The sequence below is a fragment of the Hemiscyllium ocellatum genome, chromosome 19 (assembly GCF_020745735.1).
Source record: "Hemiscyllium ocellatum isolate sHemOce1 chromosome 19, sHemOce1.pat.X.cur, whole genome shotgun sequence".
Classification (NCBI taxonomy): Eukaryota; Metazoa; Chordata; class Chondrichthyes; order Orectolobiformes; family Hemiscylliidae; genus Hemiscyllium; species Hemiscyllium ocellatum.
The window spans coordinates 43,352,882-43,377,863 of NC_083419.1; the positions used below are offsets into that span (position 1 = coordinate 43,352,882).

The window sequence follows — 24,982 nt, forward strand, 5'->3', positions numbered from 1 at the left end:
CTCTGCCATCACCTCTTTTAGTGTCCAACTTGATGAAATTGTCATTACTTGATTTTTTTTTGTATCTATTCAATTAGAACTAGAGAATCACCAGCAATGCTTTCTTTTCCAGCTACTACTGCTGGAATCCTCTTCGTTATCTCATTTACATTCTCACTCATTTGGAGATATCATCTGAACGCATATCAAACTTTGTGTACTGATGACTTCAGTTACATCACATCAGTTCCCTAAACTCAATTACGATTGCAAATCGATTATCCTGCTTGTCTGACATCTAACATCAAATAAGCAAAAATTTCATTCAGCTAACTATAGAGAAATCAAAACTGCTGTTACTCCCTACCAACAATGTTGAGCCAAATAAAAGCTAATCTTAATGCTGTATTTCACTTTTGAGATGAGTTTTGAATCATATATGTGCATCAAGACTGCATACTTCTGTCTCCGTTACATTATTTGAAACCATCCCTGCTTCATTACACCTGCCACTTAAATACTCATTTATGCCTTTATAATTTAATAACTTTAACTCTTCCAATGTTCCCATGGAGAACGTCTCATCACCTGTTCACCCAAAACTCTGCTATCTGTAACTAAATTCACATCAAATCTCATTCACTAATCACTAGTGCTTGGTGACATTCAACAGCACTTCATTTTAAATCTTCATTACATTTTCAAATCCCTCATAATCTTGCCCTGATCTCCATAGACTTGTGTAGGCCAAGCAGCACTAATTTTAATCACTTCTTCAATGGTGGCCATAATTTCAGGTGCATAGGCCCTTAGTTCTGGAGTTCTCTCCTTGAACCTAACTTCTCTCTCTCACCTTGTTCAAGATGCTCCTTAAAACATATCATGATTAACTGCTCCAATGTTGTCTTGCGTCTTAGTGTCAAAAATGTCTTACTTTATATTGCTCATTAAAACCTGTACTTCATGTTAAATACACTGTACAAATTGAGATGTATTTGCTTCATTTACAAATCAACTGTGTAAGTATATTTATTGTGTGTATTGGGACAGTAGGAAGGATAATAAATGTAATAGAGAGATCATTTTGTCAAATAAGAACTTTACTGACTACAGTTAAGATATATTTACATAGATTGATAGCAGTATGGGTGCTCCTGGTAGCCTAGAATGAATTTCACCAACCCCTGCCCAAGACAAACAACTGAAAATTGTTTCTATCCCTTATAAACCAAAAATAATGTTCAATATAGCACCTAATAATGGGATGATGTTTTATAATAGTGAAACCTAGGAAAATGCAAGATTGGTGTAGATGATGTCATATTTTTGTCACAAGCATCAAGCACGACACTTAGTACACATCCAGTTGTTTCTCTCGATTCTTGAATTTAGAATAAAAATTCATGTCTCTGAGTCATTAATGCAGACCACTGGATTATTTAGGGAAAGGTAGCATATTGATTGAGCATTGCTGATAGTCGAGTAACATTCTAATATAAATATGTTGTTAAAGAGAACTCTATGAACATGCTGCTGTGTCAAAAAAGGAGAAAATATACCTCTATTTCATACTTTGGAATCTTAAGAATTTTGACATTGAGTACTGCCAATATTGTGAACAGCTGAAGGATGGCACTAAATTTTAAACTGTTGTTTGAAGCTACAAAGTGTGTTCAAAAACTGACTTTTTTAAAAATAGCTAATTTACTGGAAAGGCAACCTTAGAAATAAAGATATATTTAATTTTAAAGATGTTACCTTTATACCCTATACCAGAAACTAGCAATACTTGCTAACCAGGAATTCTTTGTATCTATTTCTCCAAATTTTCACTAGATGAAATAAGACATATTGCCACAAATCAGTTCTAAGACACTTCTCTTAGTCATTTTGCATAGTCAGAATTCCACATAAGGAAGAAGAAAATAAAATCTGACATGCTAAGTTAACAACCATTCAAATGTCGATGGTTCTTATTTAGTTCATGTTTTAAAAACAGTTCACATGACAGAAGAGGAAGTTCAGCAAGTCTTAGAGAATATAAAAGGTGGATAAATTTCTGGCATCTGCTCTAATGTATCCCAGAGTATTGTGACAAGTAAGGGAGGAAATTGCAAGACCCCTTGCAGAAATATTTGCATCATCTATAATTATGAGTGGCGTGCCTGATGACGGAAGGGTGGCTAAAGTTGTACCCTTGTTTAGAGAAAGGTTGTAAAGAGAAACCAGCGAACTGTAAATCTGTTAGTCTGACTTTGGTTGTGGGCAAATTGTTGGTGGTGATTATACAAGGTGGAATTTATGGACATGTAGAGAGGCAAAATTGATTAAGGATAGACAGCATGGTTTTTTGCAAGGAAAATTGTGTCTCAAACTTGATTACGTTTTTTTGAGCAAGTTACCAAAAAGAAGAGGGCTGAGCAGTGGACGTTGTTTACTTGGATTTTAGTAAAGCCTTTGACAAGGTTCCACATGGTAGACTAATTAGTAAAGTTGGATTACTTGGGATTCTGGCAGAGCTTGCCAATCGGATAATAATTGGCTTTACGGCAGAAGACAGAGTGGAGGAGGGTTGTTTTCAGACTGTAGGTGTGTTACCAGCAGTGTTCCACAAGGGTTCTGGGTTTCCTTTTGTTTTTCATTTATATAAATGATTTAGGTGAGAATAAAGAAAGCGTGGCTAGTAAGTTTGCAGATGACAAAATTGGTGGCATTGTAGACAGTGAAGAAGGTTTTCTAAGATTATAAAAGGATCTTGATCAAATGGATCAGTGGACTGAAAAATGGCAGATGCAATTCAATCTGGATAAATGCACAGTATTGCATTTAGGTACAACAAACAAGAGTAGGGCTTATATAATTAATGGGGGGCCTTGGCTTGTGTTGTAGAACAGAGGGACCTAGGTGTTCAGGTGCATAAGTCTTTGAAGTTTGCATCACAAGTAGACAGAGTTTAGGAGTTGGAAAGTCTTGAGATTGTACAGGACATTGGTAAAGCCTCTTCTGGAATACCGTGTCCAGTTCTGGTTGCCCAATTATAGGGCGTATATTATTAAGCTGGAGAGGCTTCAGAAGAGATTCACCATGATGTTACCAGTTATGAAAAGTTTGTATTAGAAGGAGAGGCTGCATAGGCTGGGACCTTTTCCACTGGAGCATTGGAAGTTGAGAGGTGATCTATAGAAGTTTATAAAATAATGAGAGGTATAGATAGAGTTGATGGTAGTTGTCTTTTCCCTAGGATGGGGAATTTCAAGACTAGAAGACACATTTTTAAGGTGATCTGAGAAAGCAATTTAAAAGAGACATGGCAATTTTTTTGTTTAAACATAGGTTGGTTCACATGTAGAATGTTTCAGTGCTGTATGACTATAATCCACTTCACTAAAGGTAGCTACTTACCTAACATTGTACAATACCAGTATTCTTGTTCAACAATAGGAATTGTCCCATTTTGCATTTTAAATCACAAGTCAACATCACTGTTACAACATATAACTTCTAGTTTAATTCTCATTGTGAAGATTGATTGGAAGGTTTTACAGAACAAAAATTTACCAAAAAAATTGTTTACTTAAAGGTGGCATACAATTCACCCGTGCTTAAGAGTGATTACAACCCACTCTTATCTTCCCCACCCTTCATATATATTATATATATTACACAATAATTTGAATCAGAATATTTTATGACATTGATAAAGCAAAGTATACATCAAAATTTCTTATTCACGTTCACCAGTCCTTAGGTTGAACACAAAGAATGCAGTAGACATGCTCTTTTCCAATTATCTTTGTTCATGTTGAATGTTTTGTATGTATAGATGTCTATGTAGTCCTTTCTCTAAAGAATTCAAAGAAATAAATTTGGTGCAGATCTCCAAATCTTACAAAAGCTCTCTAGTTATGAGGAGCAGAAGGGCGTAGTGACAATTGGAAGTAAAGAGAACACTGATATGTATTCTCTTCAACGTTCTCCATTTTTAAGCAGCTCCTTCCCATCCGAAGCTCTTTTTACAAGAATTATAGCATCTCAAATATACATAGAAATTATTTTGTGTATCTAAGTTAAAACCTATAAAATGTTAGAATACAGAATGGTTGTATTTTAATGTTGTACTTGATATTTCTATTGAAAACTGACATTAAAGAAACAGATGATCGTAGTATTTAACTAAAAACATCCCAGTGTATCACTGACATGCTAATTACATGCATTGGCTACAAAGTTTTGTAAGCACAGCAGAGCAGCACAAGGTCTTGCATAGAAGTGATTGAACAGATTTGTACTTCAGAAACAAGTTAAAGCATGGCATGATGTCATTTTCCTTATCTATACTTCATGTTTGTAAAAGAAATAACAGACTACAAGAGAGTTGAATGCTGAAAGGCTAACTGACAGGTAAATATCATGAATCTCGTGTTTAAAATAAAACTTTTAAAATGGCAACAACAAATACGCCATTTGCTTTAAAAAATGAAAAATATTGGGGACATTACTTAAATAACATATGAAGACTGCAATAAGTCAAAGACAAACATTTAAAATTAGTATTCAGCATTACACAAGGCAAGTTATTAAATCAATTTTTACAATCCTTTTCTTTATTCAAACTGAAGCTTCCACAGCTATTTACTGTAGATTATATTTAAAACTGTCACAGTAATCATTGAAGCGTCGGTTAAGAACTTCAAAATATAAGACAGGAGTATATTAAAATGCACATTTTTCACTCCAAAGACAACCAGATTCATCTCATCAAAGCAAAGCATTACCAGGAGTAACCATTTTGCCCAATGTAATGAATATGTACATTCTCTACATCAAATCATAATTTTAAGTTGATGTTGTTGCATGTTAAAATGTGAAAAATAGCATTCTCTTTGGTTCATTTTGTATCACTGGATCACTTCAACATAATTGGCAGGGTACAAGCCAACTTGTCCATTCTCCAGCCTGCCCTTACACCAGCCCTGCTCATCTTCATCTTCTATCTTTGTTAGTTCATCACCTTTCAAAAAAGATAAATGCATTAGTAAGGATAATGCAACTCAGTGATTTTAAAAATAATAAAAAAAACATGCATTAAGCTTAAATTGTATTCTTCAAGAATTAATTCACTATTAGTTAATCGAATCAAAGTTCAACAAAATGAATAATATAGTATACATCACAGTAAAATTATTTAAAATGCTTAAAGCAAGTAACATGTTAAGATATATATTGCACAGGAAAATTTATTATTTTGGTAAAATTACAGAACTATAATAATTTTAAAAATGTGATATGAATTATTATTAATATTCTTTTGGTTTCTTAGGATCAACTTTAATCTTGAATACTTGTAAGTTGGGGGTTCTCATTAGCATTGATATTAGTGAGCTGAGAACAAAGCAGCATGTTGCTTACAGGAATAATGTGAAAATGGTGTTGAGAGTAGAATTTATACTGTTAGAAATGTTTTCACCTGTAATGAATACAGGGTTAGAAAGTATGATCAGACTTTATCTGTGGGGTTTAAGATCACTCTAAAAGGTGTTCTATATTTAAATAGTTGAGATTTATTCATTCATTTACTAATTATTTTGCATAACAAACTTCTGTTCTGTGGTTAAGGAAACATTTCAATCACATGTAACTATGCTTCACAGTGAATGACCACGTTAAGTAAATTTTTTTTAAAAAAAAATACACATGATGATTCAAGCCAGGCATTATTCTAGGATATACCTGTCCAGGAGTACTATCAGCTAGGATTGTTATGTACACTCAGGAGAGTAAAGCCATTATGGAGCTCCCCAATCCATAATCACTCCGAGATATGGTACATCAGTTGGCAAAAATAAAATTGCAGCCAAAAAGTTGCAAATTCCATAAATCATTTTAGAGTTTTAAAGAAAGCAAATATTTTGGTAAAATTACAGAACTATAACAATTTAAAAAATGTGGTATGAAATACTATTTAATAGTAGTTGCCCTATTATTTTCCAAAATTTTCGTACATCAGTGAAGATTCCTTTAAATTGTAAAATTTCTGAAATGGAGTGACATGTGCAGAGGAAAGTGAAGGGATTGTGTATGTGTGCGGGAGTGAGTGAGAGAGAGAGCGCGAGAGCATATTGTGTATGGAATGCGGTGGGGATCTGCTGTGCGGGTCGGGTATGACAGGTGTGGGGGAAGGGGATGTGCACAAGGAAGAGAGAATACAAAAAAAAATCCCTCCCTATGACATTACTTTTTTTTCAGGCAAGTTTTAAAAGATCCTGTTTCAATTGGTTAAGTGGATGAATCAGTGGTGGATAGGTTAACTGATAAGTGGGTGACTAGACAGATCATTAGGTGAATGTCAGAATGGGTCAAAAGATGAGTAAGTAAAGTTTTTGGTGTGGGAGCTGTCATTGTCATTTATGTGTTGAGTTATGCTGCAGGTAATGCTTTTGAGGATGAACGCAGGGAGAAAGTATATATCTAGCCCACTATCCATCACTAAAATCAGTGCTGAACACATTCAGAATGTCCTAGGCATTTATCCTTTCAGAAGTTTCAACTATGTGCATGTTAAGAATTCCACAAGGTCCTGATGCACATCAGGAATGTTATTTCACATTCTGGAGCTCAGAATATTTGAGACAAGAAATCTTTAATATCGTACGTATGGGACATATTTGCATGATACAACATCTAATTTAACAATGCTAGCTTCCATGACAAACTTTTCTTGCTACTTAACAGTGAAAAGCAAAAAAAAAAGACATTTTAAATGTTTAAGAAACTTGATTGCCTGTTTGAAATCATGAATCAATGTCTTACACCAGGGCTTTAAATGGTACTGGCTGTGATCCATTTCAAGGTACAGGTCGTTCTGTTATAACATGCATTTTGTCAACATGAATTCGCTCTAATGCAATTGATGAATTGGGAACACTGTTTCTACAGCACAAACTTTTGAAACATGCGCTGGCTGTAACACGGTTATAGTCCCAACATTTTACATGTTGATTCTAAAGCACGGCGTTGCACAAGAACGCAACCGTTGCATTACAGAAGAACTGACTTCAATATATTACAAATTTGAATAGTTCATATGAAAGCATAGAAAAACTTGCATGAAAAACAAATTGGCACAACAGGAAAACACAATTGAAGACTTTGGTTCTGTTTTATTTTAAGTAAAATATATTATCTATTTAATTCTGAAACTGAAGTGTTCATGTTGAATTCCATGAGCTTGATAAAATACCTACAACAACCCAGCAATAGAATTGGCACAAATTTAATTAAAGTTGCAGAACAACAAGTACAGTATGAGTTCATACTGAGCAACTCCGTTATAACCCATATCTTGCTTTTCCCTATATCTTATATATATTTTTCTTTCAGTATTTACCAAATTCTCATTTAAAAGCTACTATTTAATTTATTTCCAACACCCTGTCAGGCAGCACATTCCAAATCCTGACAATAATCGCATTAAAAATTATTTCTGTCACCTCTGGTTCCTTTGCCATTAAGTATGCCTCCAGTTATCAAACCTCTAATCACTGAAAACAATTTTTTAATATATTACCTCCATGATTTTAAACACATCTACTGTATCTTATCTTAACTAGCTCTGCACCAAGAACAATGACCTCAAACCTCGGTAGTACCTCCATGCAAATGTAGTCCCTCAACTCCGGTCTTCTAAGGAGGTGTTCTTTTTATGGTAAATTTTGGTGACCAAAGTTTGACAAAATCTTTCAACTTGGGCTTAACTTGCATTTTCTGTACATTTAATATGCCTCTGTTTTTGTACTTTATAAAAGTCCAAAATTTCATATACTTTATGAACTGCTTTGTTAACCAGTGCTACCATCTTCAAACATAATTGTACAAACACTGCCCAGCATCTCTTTTCTTGCATTCCTATAAAATTGTTCTATTTAGCTTGTATTTTGTCAATCTTCCCATCAGAATGCACTTTTTAAAAAAAAATAAAAGTAATTTGCCATACATCACACATTTCACTAAGTTGCTTTGGAGTCAATCACTGTCGTCTTTCCTGTTTACAACACTTGGAAATTTACTGTCAACCTGTATGCAAATGCTGAATTTGTGCCTTCTAATTACAAGCCATTAATGTATATTAGAACCTGCTGTGATCCTAGTAATGGCATCGCACCCACTGCCCATCTTCCTCCAGTCCAAAACACAATGATTTACCAGAAATGTTTTCTGTTTCTCAATCAACTTTGTATTCCATAGATTTCTACTTCCTTAACAGTTTTTAAATATTATGAAACATTTTCCAGAAGGTCATGTTCTCAATCCTCATCCGTCTTTTCTGTAATCAAAAACTCAATCAAATTAGCCAAAAATGATTTGTACTCAATAAATCCATACTGAAAACAAAAAATGACAGCATGTCAGGCAGCATTAATAGAGAGAAAGCAAGATAACATTTGAGTCTAAATGACTCTTCAGAGCTGCTGACTCGCTGTGATTTCCACCATTTTTTTGTTTTCATTACAGATTCCAGCATCTGCAGTAATTTGCACCTCAACAAATCCACAGTTGTTCTCCATTAAGTCTATACTTGTGAAAGTGGCTGTTAATTTTCTGCTGAACTACTGTGTCTAAAATATGTATGTCATCAACATTAAATCAAGCTACCTGTAGGTGCTAGGTTTATCTATCTTTCCTTTTTTGAGCAAAGATGTAACTTTTGCTGTTCACCAGTCCTCTGGCATCATTGAAGCAAGTTTGGAAGATTATAGCCAGCACTTCCGCAATTACTGCCCTTTTTTCCTTTCAGTTATCCAGACCAGGTAACCAACTCGAGCCTTTCAAATACATATTCATTTTTATCTCATTCAATATTTTGCCAACATCCTCATATATTGTGATTTTAGCAAAGACATACGATCTAGATTCATTCTGAGATCGACTTTCTAAAAAGTGGCAGGCTTTTAAATTCAACCAAACATCTCAAAATGCTAAAACAAAAGCAATCATCTCTCTAACCACCGATTTGGAGCATCTTTCCTACAACAGACCAATTGAAAATAAAAGCTACTCTAATAACGCCCACAGCATGTAGTTCTATGATTCAGGATTAAAACTACACAGATTCAAGTTTTTAAATATAATGGACACTCACCAGCTTTAAAACTAAGCTCATCATGTTCTTGCCCTTCATAATCATACAATGCTCGCACTCGGACTTCTGATCCTGAATGGTCTTCTTCAAAAGGATTGTCACCATTTGTTTCATCAGTGTTGAAGGGATTGTTTGTTTCATCGTCTGACCATTCTGTGGTGTAATTCTGGTTCTTCTCATAGCTGCTAACACTGAATTCCAAAGTATAAAAAGTTACTACAGTTGCAATTGAATTACTAACCTTCTGAAGATTGTACTTCTTCCAGATCAATTGAAATGAACTTTTAAAAATTAGATCACTGTCCATACAAGCTAATTTTGATCAGATTAAAAATAGAGGATGAGGTAACGTAATGGTATTTCAACATCCGTAGGAGACAAGTTGAGACTGGTCATCACAAATTCTAACCCCTGCTGTATCACAGGAAAGGGTGGTCAGACATTATCATGTGAAAGTGAAAACTCAACAAAAAGTTTTATGAAAGTAAGGAGAATCACCCTGGTCACTTTTGCCAATTTGGTTTCACAGCTTGGAGTAGGTTTCCAGACTCCCACAAGGGCAAACTCTTGACCACAAGATAGAATTTTGAAGAGTGTACACCACAGGTTCACTAGAATGATACCGAGGCCTACAGGAATAAGTTATGATGGTAGTTGTACAAACCTTGCCTTTAATACCTTTGAAGGTTGGGGTGGTGACCTAACGGAGGTCATTAAAATGAGAAAAGGATTCAACAGAACAAATATGGTATTATTGTCATTACCACTTGTCTGGTGGAGAAATGCAGAATAAGAAGTCACAATCTTCAAGTTAAGATCTAGGTCATTTAGGAGTGAAATTAGTCAGTACTTTTCTCACCCAAAGGCTAGTGAAAAATTCACTCTTCCGATAAGCTATGGATGCTAAGACCATTCTCATACCTGAAATAACTAAGTAATGGTGATGACTGATGTGAAATGAAGGTGGGTAAATTAAGTTGAAGTACAAATCGGCTGTGACCTATTACATTGGTGAACTGGTTTGAGAGACTGAACAACCTGCCCATAATTTTAAATATTCATTGAAAAATAGGACTTCAACAAGATAATGAGAAGTTAACTAAACGAGTAACCATGGGGGCAGGGGAGAAAAGTGGCAGAAAACATGGAGAATGAGAAAAACAGGGAAATAAAATCACATTTTTAAATGTGATTTACTCCACTGTCAAACTAGGTTTTTAAAATGAAAACAAAAAAATCAACAGAAGCTATTTTTTATGTACATGCCCAATTATGAGTATTAAGACAACATTATTCATTCTTTCATTCTTCAAATCTAGTGAGGAGCACAAAGACAGCAGTAATTCTTGCCCTCTCCTCCCACCCAGCTGCTTGGAGTTTCTTTTTAAAAAAAATGAACATTTCAAGCTTTTGTTTTCATATTCAGCATGCAAACACATAATGACTGTTCAAATGCAGGAAAGTAGCAGATTGCACAAGATTAGAAAGGCTAAAGGAATCAAGATAATTATGAAAACATTAAGCTGCTCATCAATATTAGAGAAAAAAACACGAACAGGTAAGTGTAAAGATAGTAAATCTGTAAGTAAAATTTGTTTTAAGGAAAGAAAAGTATATTTAGAGCTCTTTGGAACATTGAACCACACTGCACAAATCCATGCAATAGTCAGTACACTGATTGGGTGGAACCTAGGATAAGGAAACATTAAGCAACAGCATGGAATCATGAAATTCATCAAAAACAATCTTTCACCAACTTTTTGGTTATTGCGTTCTCCTTCTCATTGACAGGCTTGCCATTCTCCTCTTCCTCAAATGGATTACAACTGGAACGTATCGAGTTAGTAGTACTCCGGACACTAAGACTGCCATTTGGGAAATAACATCATTAAGAGCATAGTCTTTACACAATGAAATTCAACGAATACTGTAATTTATCAGCTAATATAAGTGAAATTAGTTATGCCAATAACCCACTTCATAAGTCATGTTTGTTTAAAAAAAACATTGCTGTACTTTGTCTGAAGACAAAAAAGGTTACCTGAACAACACAGGAGATCCTATAACAGCAAAATGTCTTGCTGATTAATACAAATCTGCAAATTAGGCTTGCTCCTGCAGCCTTTTTAATATCAATAAATACTCTGGCAGCAAAAGTTTGGTATTCCTGGTTCAAATGTTTTACTTGCATTACATATTTTAATCAAATTTCAGTTAGTTAACCAAACTTTTTTTTTTAAAAAGAAATTTAGAAAAGTGATCTACCATCAAGTGATTTCAATGTAAATTTTGTGTGACTTCATTTCAACCAATATGGACTTGCGCACAGCAGGAAGCTCACTGGATGTTTTGATTTTCCAAGCCACATATGCTGGTGAAGGGCCTTTATTTTCTAAGTTTGATTTGGGCATCAGCAGCAATCCTGTACCAGTCATAAAACTGTTATTTGAAAACTCTGGTTAGTCAAGCAATATACCATGACTTTTGAAATTGTAGAATTCAGCATACTAATAATTTTAATAATGAACTGAGAACTATTTGCTGCAAAAGTAAACAGAACTATAAAAACCCCAATTGAGATGTATCTCAAAATGATCAATAAAACAAATAAAAACTGAAGCATGAATCGTTATTGCAAAATAATCAGGTTCTATTTAATTGGGAGAGACTGAAACAATTAGACTTCATTATAAAACTTTATTCATAAGCATTGCATAATTTGATACAAAACTCTTATGTTTAACTATTACATGGCTGCTTTGTCAGATGTACACCTTTGTTATGTCTCCTGCAAAAGTAGCAATATACTTGAAAATGTTGAATCTCTCACCTGTTAGCTTTGGACGACTGGGATGCTTGATCTCCTGTCTGACTGATACTAGTTAATGTCACGCCATCCCCAGTCTTTTTAGGTTTCTCCCTCCTACTAAGTGTACGATTGAGGTCTGCACACCATTCCTGTTTATTTATAGAGATAAAGAATATAATAGAAACAGAATTTTATGGCCGCAATGTTGTTGCAGTCTCTAAGTATTGCCTACAAACAGCAAACATTTAAAAAGATTAAAATTATGGGCAATTTCAACAGGTGAAATAATACTTACTTCATCCTGATAAATGTGAGCCAGAATAGACGTCAGAAGAAAAAGGTTATAAAATGCAGTACTATCTTGGCCACTGTTGTATCTCTTGCATTTTAAAATGTCAATATATCATATGCCACACTGTTAAAGTCTGCTACATTCAATTTAGTCCATTATTTATGACTAAAATGTATGACACACATAAAACAGCCTGAACCCTTGCAGTAGCTCAAGGCTTTAAAGATTTGTTCTTTACATGTTTTATTAACATGCCAGAACAGATTAAATGTATTGGATCAGACAATGTTGAGCCACGGCAGAATGAACTGTGGACAGAGTTCAAGACAGAAAGCAAAGTGGAAGTAGAGAGCGGTTATTGAGAGTCCAGAAGATGGAACTGGTGCTCCACAAGGGTCAAAAGGAACAAAGGGTTTCGGAGTACAAATACATAAAGCTTGCAAATTGCACCACAGGTTTGCAGGGACACAAAATTCCACTCAGATGCCAATGGTTCCTGTTGATCCAAATTGCAAAGACAGTTTTAAGATCATTTTAAGAGTTATTCATTAACAAATGTTAAAACGTGTTATAGTCTACAGTTCATTTACAGAAGATATTACCTCCTATAAAAATCCAATTTGCAAGTTCTCAGGAATAAAACAAAGCAATATATTCTGCCTCTAACAGCATTAAGATATCCAAACCACTTGATGCAAATTTATAAAGCAAAATATGATATTCTGTCACAGACATCTTACAGATTAAAATAGTTTAGTCAAAGCTAAAAGTTTTAAGCGAATTTTAAAAGGAAGAAAAGATAAACCATATTGCTATAATGTAGGAAATGTCCAGTGCTTAGAATCATGCAAGTTGAAGGAGCAGCCAACTTGATGAATGACTGGAGCAGAATTAAAGATATGACTGAAGATGCTGGATGTTGCAAAGGCTATGGGTCCTGACAATGTTCTGGCAATATGCTGAAGACATTTGCTCCTGAATTTGTCCTCCTAGCCAAGTTATTCCAGTACAACCAAGACGTTAGTATTTGACTGAATGTGGAAAATTGCCCATGTATGTCTTTTAAGCAAAAAGATTAAATCCAATTACTGCCCGACCAGTCTACTCGGTCATCAATGTAGTAGAAGGAGGGGTTATCAATAGCACTGGCTTAGTTGCTCACTATGATTCAGTTTGGATTCTGTCGTGGCCAATTTCTGACCTCAAAATCATTCAAACATGGACAAAAGACCTGAATTTCAGAAGTAATAGAGGGACTGTCCTTGACATCAAGCTCCATTTTACCAAATGTGTCATCAAGGAGCTCCAGCAAACTTCAGAATCAAAGCTAATCAGGAGAAACTCTACTGGTTGGAGTCATATTTAGCATAAAAAGGAAGATGGCTATGGTCGTTGGAGGTCAGCCACCTTAACTCAAGAACATGACTGTTGGAGCTCCTCAGGATAGTGTCCAGGCCCACCCATTTTTCGGGCACCACAGAGTCATCAGCTGAAGGAGGATAGTATGTGACAAACAGCAAGTCTTCTTGCCCATGTCTGACCTGATGCCAGGAGACTCATTGTATCCACAGTCAATGCTGAGGACTCCCAGTACAACTCCCTCCTGACTGTTTACTACTGTATTGCCACCCCTACTAATCTGGTGGAACAGAAAAGGACAAGACATGGCAACAAAGTGGTTAGCACTGCTGCCTTTCAGTGCCAAGGGTCCAGAAAGTTCAACTCTAACCTCAGGCAACTGCCGGTATGGAGTTTTTCTCTCAGTATCTGTGTGGGTTTTCCACCGGGTGCTCAGTTTCCTATCAATCCAAAAACGTGCAGGTTAGGTGGATTGGTTGCGCTAAATTGCTGCATATTGTCCAGGGATTGCAGGCTCGGTGGATTAGCCATGGTAAATGCAGGGTTATGGGGACGGTGGCAGTGACGATGGTGGGGGAGGTTAGAGATGGTCTGGGTTGAATGTTCTTTGCAGGCTCAAAGAACATTCAACCCAGACCATCTCCAACCTCCCCACCAGGGTCAGTGCCAACATGACGGGCCAAGTGGCTTCTATCTGCACTGCAGGGATTCTATGACATATCCAGGAGTGGTGATGGTGGTGTATGGGACATTGTCTATAAGGTATGATTCTGGGAGTATGACCATGTCAGGCTGTTACTTACCTCTCCTAATTACGGCACTAGCCCCCAGATGGTGGTTTACGGTTGTTACTGCCATTGTTTTTTCTAGAGCCAAGGTCAATGCCAGGTAGTCCATCTGGTTTCATTTCTTTTTGAGACTTTGTAGCAATTGTTACAACTGTATGGTTTGCTAGGTGATTTCAGAGGGCAGTTGAGAGTCAACTACATTGCTGTGCATCTGGACTCTCACATTCACCAGACCAGGTAAGTCTCCTTCTCTAAAGGACATCAGCAAACCAGGTGCATTTTTCCGACAACTGACAGTGATCGAGAGTCTGTTAATTCTACCTATTTACTGAATTCAAGTTCCATTGTTTGCCATGGTAGGATTCAAATGTGGGTCCCCAGAACTTTGCCTGAGTTTCTGGATTAACAGTCTTGCAATAATACCACTAGGCAATCAGTTCCCTTTATTGGTGAGCAATTTAAGAGGACTGTGAACAAAAGGTGGCAGATGGGAGAAATATAACTGCTCTTTGTAACAGCTGGCAAGTTTCTAAAGATTCAATGATCCTGAGCTATTTTACCACCAAAAACCTGGTGATTCTCAATATAAAACTATACAACATAGCATTTTACAGAGACTAACAATTCACACTTTTGTAACATGCAATTATATGCAAGCATGCTTTGTAAGCACTTTGAAACAGGCACAGCAATAATGCTTATTACAATCATACACTTATCAAGACAGCATGCAATTGCAAACAAAAATAATTTAAAAAATACATAAATCACATCTTAAAATGCACAGAAACAATTAAAAAGCACTTGGAACTCTTACATTTGTCCCCAGATTCAGTTGTATTCAAACTTACTGTGTCTGTTCTATTGTAGTGACTGAGGACAGATTCAAAATTTGTAGTATTTACATTACAGCAGGGATATCAACTGTTATGCTTCTGAAGACCCCATTCATGTTAAAAATTCCAGCGACCCTCTACACTTCAATTATTTTCTGTATAAATATTTCCTCAACTCTGCTCTATGTACCATACCACAGCTGCCAAAACACAAAACATACTGGTCCTTTATATCTATTCCATTCACTTTCTCTCCCCATTTGTATCTCTGCCTCAAACCCCCAACTCTCACCACTTCTTCCTCACACATCAGTCAGTCCCAGTCCTCAGCATTCTTTTATTAGTTATAAAATTACTGAAGGTGAAGAAGAGAAATCACAAAGAAATTGAAAGCAAAAACAAAATTCTGGAGAAACTCAGTAGGTCTGGCAGCATCTGTAGAGAGAGAATCTACTGACCCTTCTTCAGAACTGGTACCAGTTAGGGAAAGGTGGTATATATGCTGAAGGTGGGGTTAGGTGGGAGTGAGGTTAGGTGAGGGGTAGGAAAGACAGTGATTGGAGGAAAGAACAGCTTGTTAAAAGATAGAGAATCACGAGCACGTGACATAGAATGAAGAGAACAAAGAAAATCTACAGCCCAGGAACAGGCCCTTCAGCCCTCCAAGCCTGAGCCGATTCAAAATGTACTGTCGAAACCTGTCGGTCAATTCCTAAGCATTTGTATCCTTCTGCTCCCCACCTACTCATACATCTGTCCAGAAGCATCTTAAATGAATCTATTGTGCCTGCCTTTACCACCTCTGCTGGCAACACATTCCAAACGCCCACCACCCTGTGTCTGAAGTACTTGCCATGTGTATCCCCTTTAAACTTTCCACCTCTCACCTTGAAAGCATGACCTCTCGTTATTGAATCCTTCACCCTGGGAAAAAGCTTGTCTCTATCCACCCTATCTATACCCTTGATGATTTTGTAAACTTCAATCAGGTCCCCCCTCAATCTCCTTTCTTCTAGTGAAAATAAACCTAACCTACTCAAACTCTCTTCATAGCCTGAGAGTACGAGAGCGCGACACTGTGCGCGTGCGCAAAAATGAATGACAGGGAGTCAAAGGGTGCAGCCTTCAGGACTCATAATTGAGTTCAATAATTTTAGACTCTGAACACCTTCTATGCCCTTTACTCACCCCCAAACCCCAGGCCCAATCATGACCGGGACTGCTTTCAACACATCCAACTATTATCATCTTTGCTCATCCAGCATACTATCATTCATCCTTTTTTCTATCTAATTGTTGTTCTCTCTCTTTAGGCTCCAGATCTGCCAATCCACTCACCATCACCTTTCCCCACCCCCACAGTTTCAAAATACATACTTAGCTACTATCAGTTTGGAGATAGTGACTGAATCTGCACTCCCTCCACAGATGCTGCTAGACTCAGAGTTTCTTCAAGAATTCTTTTTTGTTTCAGATTTCCAGCATCTGCAGTCCTTTGTTTCACTTTAAAGTTTTTTTTCCCCTTCTACCAAATGCTAATAGCGGTCATTATGTCAACTTGTTATTTCTGGGAACTCCTAGAACATCCTGCATGGTTGAATTTTAACTGGAGCCAACAGTGTGTACAATCAATCCACTTGCAACTCTCCCTCTTACAAACCAAAATTATTACAAGATATTTGGTCAGAGGAGGAGAATGAATGAGATTAGTCACCATACAGCAACCAGTACGCTTGAAACTATATTACACTGTGACTAAACACTTCAAAGACAGGCCAGAAAATGGAGAACAATGTTAAACAGTTCAGAAGTTGCAGTGTTACTGGATGTAACAGTTCCCTCGTGTTGACATATTCTGCTTTTTTCCTTTCATTGATCAAACTTCAATGGTTGACGCCAGTTACCTGCCCCTTGCAGGTGGTGCCTGTTATCTTGGCCCATCTTCACTGACAATCATAACAAAAATGGAGCAACAATGCCCAAATTTAAAATGATGTACATGTAAACACAGAACTCTACTGACCAATTTCAATGATTACAGGACACTTTAACAGAATAAGCTGCAGTTGCTGCTGGTGATATATGGCAGTGAAGACAGAGAGAGAGAGAGAGAGAGAGAGAGAGAAAAAGAGAGAGAGAGAAAAAGAGAGAGAGAGAAAAAGAGAGAGAGAGAAAAAGAGAGAGAGGGAAGGGTGAAAGTAAAAGATCAACTCTCCCAATTAACCTACATCAGTGAGGAAACAACCATTTCAGCAGCATGGTTTTTGGACAAATACAGGGAAGGATAAACTTTCCATATCTTAAGAATAAAAATATTAGTTACACATACTTGGAAAACATTTCTAACCTGTTCATCAAAGACACAAGCTGAAGCATGGATTGGAAAATTTCCTTCGTGTGTAATATTGCTCAAACCTTTGCTATAATTTGAGTGTTAGATAATCTCTTTTAAAAAGTTACCTTAAAATAAAAGCAAATGGAATTTACAGAATTTGATTAATCTAACTTTATCCTTTCACTTAGAATGATATTAGAATGCTGATTTGAATGTGCAGAATTGGTTACTTGTTAAGTATATTTCATTTGATTTTCTTGGAAACTGCGAAAAAAAAAGTTTCAAGTACTCTGACAATCCACTCATGGGCACTGAATTTAACATAACATTGTTCCAAATAAATGCCCATTGCCTTTGGAATGGACACACAGAATCTCTCCAGTGTGGAAAGTAGGCCATCTAGCCCATTGAGTTTGCAGTGACCAACTAATGGGCATCCCACTCAGACCAGACACCTATCCTATCCCCATAACCCCACATTTATCATGGCTAATCCACTTAGCCTGCACATCCCTAGTCACTGCAGGCAATTTAGCATGGCCAATCCTGTTAACCTGCACATCTTTGGATGTGAGAGAAAAGCAAAACACCTGGCAGAAACCCACACCGACACAGGAAAATGTGCAATCTCCACACAGTCATGCAAGGCTGGAATGGAACTTGGGTACCCAGTCCTGTGAGGCAGACCACTGAGCCACTATGCCACTCCTTTAGTCTGTTTATAATATCATTAGGACATCACCTCCCCATGTTAGAGAATATGTTAAAAAAAAACTTGAAAAACATTTTGTCTTCACTATCTGCCCAACACCCATGTTATCAACAAAGCAACTAGTAAGATCTAGAGACAGTCAAATATAGATCAAAACATTAGCTTTTTAAAAATCAAAACTACAGGCAGCATCTACCAATGTAGCAGGAGTAAAGTACTCCTTGAACCTGTTCTGCCATTCTAGATCATGGTCAATCACCCAACTTAATTTGATTTTATCCATGTTCACAATTTATTCTCTGATGTCACTTTTTTTTCATTAAATCTCCTGATTTCAGAGTAGAGCATACTCAAAATTCAGTTGCCACCGCCCTTCAAGATAGAGAATCCCAAAGATTCACTAGACTCGAGCGAAAAATTCCTCATTTTAATTAGATAGTCATCGAGATGTACAGCACGGAAACAGACCTGTTAGTCCAACTCGTCCATGCTGACCAGATATCCTAACCTACTCTAGTCCCATTTATTCAATTAGCAGGCTAACTTGCTACTTAACAATAAGTTACCATTCCAAATGCATGATGCCAGGCATGAATTCAAGGATTCAGATGAATAACAACTTTGTATTTCCAAAACATCTTTAACACTAAATAAAATCATTCACAGGGACATAATCAGGAGCTAGTAATCAATTACATTAATGATGACACTGAGACATGATTCAAACGGTTGAGATCACACTTATGGAAGATTTACGCAAAATGAGAAACAGCTGAGAAAGCTCAAGTCTACTTGAATCTAAAGTTAACAAAATCCAAGTATTTATGTTTCAATGGCAAATATCCTGAGGCAAGGCCGGAAATGAATGATGGAGGGGAGGGTGTTGAAAGCTCAGCTTACGGTCAGTTAAGACACTGAAGTTGCAAACAGTCTGGTTCAGCTCATTGCAACAACCAGGGACAGAAATGAAATTGGTGACAAAGGAACAGACTTGCAACCAAAGACAATAGCTTCAGTCTTTCTAATTTTGGTTTGGAAAGCACTGCAGCTATTCCAGAATTAGATACTGGAGGCACAGTTTAATAACACAGAAGCTTTTGAATAGGAAAGAGGTATAAAGTAAAACTTGGTATTGTCAGTATATATGTGGAACCTGAAGTTTTCATGCTGTTTCATTAACATAAATTATTAGAGTTGAAATAGGAGAGCTTAAAGATACTTTCAGTGTTCCCCATGGTTGTAAATATAAGGTTTTCTATTTTTACACAAATAAATTGTTGATAGTTTATTTTAAAAAGATGTTTTAATGACTTAATTTTTAATCAAAGAATATCAAAATGCAATTGAATTGTGACAAACTATATCATTACTGAACAGTGCAGTACAAGTACCATTAGACCTAAATTAAGTGGCAACAAGGAAAGCCATAAGAAAGACATGAACAAGCAAAGCAAAAGAGACTCTATTTAAATTAAGCATTATAGAAAAATAATTGCCATTAGAATAAGCACCTCTGAGAATGCTGAGTAACTGAAATACCCTTGCTCCAAATAATGTACTGTAACAAACATGAATTGCAATTAGCTACTATAATGAAAACCACAAATGGATGGAGCAGGTAAACTTCTAACTTTGCTTCTGGATTCAAATAGTTTGTCATACCTCAAATTGTGGCCAGTTCATGGGCATTCCTGGACCATGTGCACATTTGAACCATTTAAGATCTTCTTTAGCATCTGCTGACTTAATAGACTGTTCCAGCTCTTGATATATAGTGTTATAACTTTGAAAACAAAAGAAAAAAGCTTAAATGTCTAAAAATGGATATTTGAGTTTACATCAACTAATGAAAACAAAAGGTTGTACTATTTTAGCCATACATGTACAGGACTATTGCAATATTTATGTGAAATTTGATTTCTCACCCTTGAGCATCCCTTACCTGCTCCAACATACACATACCATTTTCAGAGGGCATTCATAAAAATGCATTTGAAAATCTACTTTTGTAGCAGAACATTGAAGAATTAACAAACTTTTTCTCAAAACTACAAAGAAATTAGTGTTGAATTAAAAATTACTCTAACCTCCTCTACTTTCTGATTCTTGGTACAACTCAGAACAAACTTTTCACGCAGTCTAAAGGATTGTTCTGCTGGTTGTAAAGAGAAGGATTATGAAATGAGGTCATGAGCTACCAAGAAAACTAACTTCTTCAGGGTCTTGTATCTTTAATGCTTACATCTAATGGTCAAAATTACTTTGTTTCACCCTCTCAAGTGCTACAAAGGTCTGCCCAGGCTGTTTCCAAGTTCTGCCTGGAAGGTCAGAGATCAACTCAAAGAGAATAGGGTTGATGCGATGTCAATCTATGGAAGCCTCTTTCAGAAGCAAGGCACAAATCTCAAACTCTAACTATCAAGCTGTTTTGCATTGGCAATCCAGTTTTCTACTGACCATTCGTCTGCTTCATGGTCTTTTCAAAAGAAAAAGAAATTGCCTCATCAGCTTCTTGTTCCCCAACTGATTCCAGATCTCAAAGCGCTCTTAATCAATTCAAACAGCCCCTGGGCAGAATAAGCAGCTATCGTGGTCAAGTGATTTCTAGAATGCCCGATTTCAAAAACATTCTTCACAGTGGTCATGATCTCATTGAAAAGCAGAGCAGACTCAATGAACCGAATGGCCTACTTCTGCTTTGCCACCTTTCAATGCGCAAAGAAACTCAGGCATTTCCATGAAAGGTGAAATGAAACAATTTTTACAGTGTCATTGAAAACTTAAGTCACTCAACAAATATCAAGTATGAAACAATGCCACAATTGGGAAACACTATGACATATGGAAACCAATCCCTTTAATAGATTTTCCAAGAGACAGTCGACAAAGGCAGACCCAGTGAAAATGAAGATTTAATATAAGAAGTAGAGAAAACCACAAATCTCCAGAAATTGCTGAAACTTGTTCCAAGCACTAGAAGTTGGGGAACAACAGCCAAAAGCAATACCAAGATATAAAGGAAAAAAAGTGAAAACTAAAAACAAAGGCTGGAGTTTCATAATGCAGTATAATCACTCCATATTATACGTGGATTTGCGACCAGCAGATCCACTTACTCACAAGATTGGCCCCAGACCTATTGTTTGCTGTTGTCAGCCCTGATAGATCTTATGGTTCTTCGCAGTAAGTTGGGAATTTCCATTATAGTGGTATCCTTGTTTTTCTGTTGTGCAAGTCCATGCCCCTACCCATTGTGGATATCAGAATTTGGTGTATTAATGGGGATTCAATAACAAGAGTGGCCTGAATCAACCTCCTTGTTGCTGGAGTAAGGAACATAATGAAATCGAACTCGAAATGTGGAAATAATAATAGTCATATGACAACTGTGGATAGTTAAAGAATTAACACTTCAGTTCAATGATATTTCATCAAAACAAAATTAGAAATCTAATAGATATTAAGTACAGCAGCAGGGGAAGTGAAGAAAATGGAAGGTTTGCAATAGGTGGAAGGCAGGAGAAAATAAGTGACTAAAGAGATGATTGTGCAAGGTGAAAGGAGATTTTTTTACAGTTTGAGTAAAGAAACAACAGTCGAATCTGGCGTAAACAGTATAAAACGTTTAAATAGAAATAGCAGAATCATTGCCAACAGTGGTAGTTGAAAAACCTGCAGGCAGCAGTTACAATGTGAAATTGCTCAACATGGAGTATGGAAGACTAAAGTACCTGATTAAAAGATGCGGCCCTGCTCCTCAAGCTTACATTGAACTTCAGTGGAACAATGTAGGTGATCAATGATAGACTTGGGAAGTGGGAACGAGATGGACAATTTAGGAAGACGTGAACAAACTGAAGCTCTTGGGAGAGAGGAGGAATCTAATACAAGCGGGGGTCAACTTCAAATGTAATAGGCAAGACTAATATACAAAGAAAATAGTTCTTTTCAGATGTCTGGAAGCAGATTAAGTAGTATGACCACAAAGGTGATAATCTCAGGAGTACTAGCACAGCCACATACTGGAAAGAGCAGAAACCATTAGTTTAGAGAGGCAAATATACATATACTTGTAGTTGTCCATTATTTTGGCTGATACTCCAGTTCAATTGTGAGTCATCACTGCACTGTCAACGACGTTATCTGTTGGATGGCATGAATCTGCACACTTACCTACAAACTCAAGATGGAAATAAAAGACACTATCTGAAGACAAATAGGAGAACTAATAGTTGGATTACTTAGGAACCTTCAATCAAAGTTATAAAAATTGTTTTATTTGTCACTTATCAGATTGATGTTTGTTGGATCTAGTAATAAAGACTATTTCTTTATAGTGTTGTGATTATTCTTAAAAAATTTCACTGGCTTTAAGGTATTCTGGGACATCCTGGGGTTATGGAAGGTACTACACATATAAATGAAAACGTTTCAGTCACTTAAAATGCTACATACAAGTTTAATTTGGAACAACTATAAATATATAGTGGTTAAATTTCTCACACTTGACAAACAATATTACATTACTGTACTTTACCTGGTCATAGAAAGATCAAGATGTTGCTTCACCTCCAAAAGGACTTCTTGAAAAAAGTCTAGTCGTTTTTTTTCAAACTGCTGACACTGTTCAAACACTTGCTCCATGTTTTCAATATATTGTGGTGTGGATTTGTTCAATTCATCCAGATTTTTCTCATACTTTTCCTTTGTCTAGAATGCAAAACACCTTTTTGTGAAATCCATACTAGCAAATGTGTCATACTTCAATTAGCATGATCTACGAAGTACAAAAGCAGGACTAAAATGTAATGGCTAGCCTGCAATCTCTATTTCAATTCTAAAAAATGTAACCTTGTTTTAAAATGTGTGCGCAGCATTTAATAGCATGGCAAAAGAGAATAGATGGTGATCTTCTTTACCTAAATAGAATCATGCAATCTTGCATACAAAAGCAAACTATCACGTTTCCAAAAATCTGAAATAAAAAGAAATTCTGGAAAAACTCAAAGTCTGTTGAGATAGAAATAGAGTTCAGTTCAAGACAGATGACTTTTCTTTGGCAGTGATCCTATAACTCTCTTCCAGAGTCACACTTACCAATGCGATTGTGGGCAGGGATAATTCTAGCAGTGTAGATTTATAAGGCCAAAATTAGATACTTTGTTTTACTACCTGATGCAGACCAGGGTAAGTGTGCTGTAACACTTTTGTTATTAGATGTTTAAAAAATCTTCAGTACAGTCAGAATCTTTGGTTCTTTTGACACAAAGGAGTTACGGTGGGTGAGAGTGTTAAATAGAGCAAGCAGAGGCTTTTGTGGGCCTTGCCTGACTTGTGACTTCACAGAATTGCTCATTAAGGTCAAGGACTCCTGGAGTCAAGCTTGTGTGAAGGGATATTACTGTGTTCCAACTTACGCTGAGACTCTTCTGCTTCAGAGAGGACAATCCCACAGATAGTAATGGAGATATTTGGGTCAGATTGATGCCAGACTCGTTTGTGGGATAGTTAATCCAATCTGGTCACCTACTTTACTGATATTATGTTACTATGCTATTAAGGAAGACTCTGCAGAATCAACTGTGCTGGGAATTGTCTGCAACTAACTCTTATCTAATGTCTGGGTCACGTTAAGTGACTGATTGTTTCATTAGTGTTCTATAGTGATTTTTATTAATGGAATGGAGGGGTTTGCAGATTCCCACAAAGTCAACTATACATTAAGGAATTGCAATACGAGTTATACAACACAGTAACGGACCCTTTGGTCCAACTCATTCATGCCAACCAGATGTCCTAAAAACTAAACTCTAGACCTGTTAGTGATGATGGCTCCTCTTTCCTAAAGGAAAGTAATAAATGAGGTTTGGAAAACAATCCATTAGTTGTGATGGAAATTTTCTTGCTGCTAACCCTTAAATTATTTAATTCAATTTCATACAAATGAAGTAATACCTGTGTAAAAAATAATATACTCAAATTGCAGCAACAGAATGTTGATACCTTCTTACACTCTGTGTTCCATATTTAATGAAGGTCCTGTTGCCCAAATATCAATTAAGGGGATTTTGCAAAGTCAACTGGATTGGAATTGTATGATTGTGCTTCCAGACACAACGTTGATCCTGATTTAACACTGACCACAAACTATTTAAATAATTTGGGTGTGACGATTAATGTCGACAAACCCTGGTGGGAACACAGGAGTAAGTGGTCAGAAACAAATGAGTCAGAAAATCAGCGCTTGAAAACAAAAATAAGTCCAAAAATATTTTGTGAAGAGGAACGATGGAAATATAATTCATGACCTAAAATGAATAGAAATGCTTGCAGGCCACTTCAAATGGATAGAATTATTAAACTTCAAGTAGGCAGCAGCGTTAGTTTAACCTTTATGTTCTGCTACTGTTAAGATTGTGGACCAATGTATTTGCATGAAATCACCAAAGTGAACAATGCATTTCAAATGATCAAATACAAAGTGGTTATATGCAGCTTAGTTATGTTCACTACATAAACAGACACTTGGTGGAACACCATTTAAGCATCACTGAAAAAGAGACATGCTGCAGAAACTTTTCATCTTGCAACCCCAGGACAAATGCAAGAATGCCAAATTTCAAAGGGAACAATAATTCATACTGAATGAAAAGCAGGATTGATTGGTTAACAGATGGACTCAGCTTGGCTGAGACATGGATTTCACCAGGAAACACTTTTTAACTGAATATGC

General features: G+C 36.4%; 1 protein-coding gene across 5 annotated transcripts in view; it reads right to left on the reverse strand.

Annotated features, from left to right (window-relative positions):
- Window positions 1–3,464: 3,464 nt before the first annotated feature.
- Window positions 3,465–24,982, reverse strand: part of LOC132824957 (protein kinase C and casein kinase substrate in neurons protein 2-like) — a 104,622-nt gene continuing 83,104 nt past the window's right edge. For 4 of the 5 annotated variants that reach the window (XM_060839874.1, XM_060839871.1, XM_060839872.1 and 1 more), the window contains 6 exons: window positions 22,787–22,959; window positions 19,912–20,032; window positions 11,949–12,076; window positions 10,876–10,983; window positions 9,119–9,309; window positions 3,465–4,990 (listed from right to left, as the gene is read on the reverse strand). In XM_060839874.1, coding sequence (XP_060695857.1) covers window positions 4,878–4,990; window positions 9,119–9,309; window positions 10,876–10,983; window positions 11,949–12,076; window positions 19,912–20,032; window positions 22,787–22,959 — 834 coding nt within the window. In that variant the 3' untranslated portion in view covers window positions 3,465–4,877. The remainder of the gene's footprint in view (window positions 4,991–9,118; window positions 9,310–10,875; window positions 10,984–11,948; window positions 12,077–19,911; window positions 20,033–22,786; window positions 22,960–24,982) is intronic. The other variant, XM_060839873.1, reaches the window with a different exon arrangement.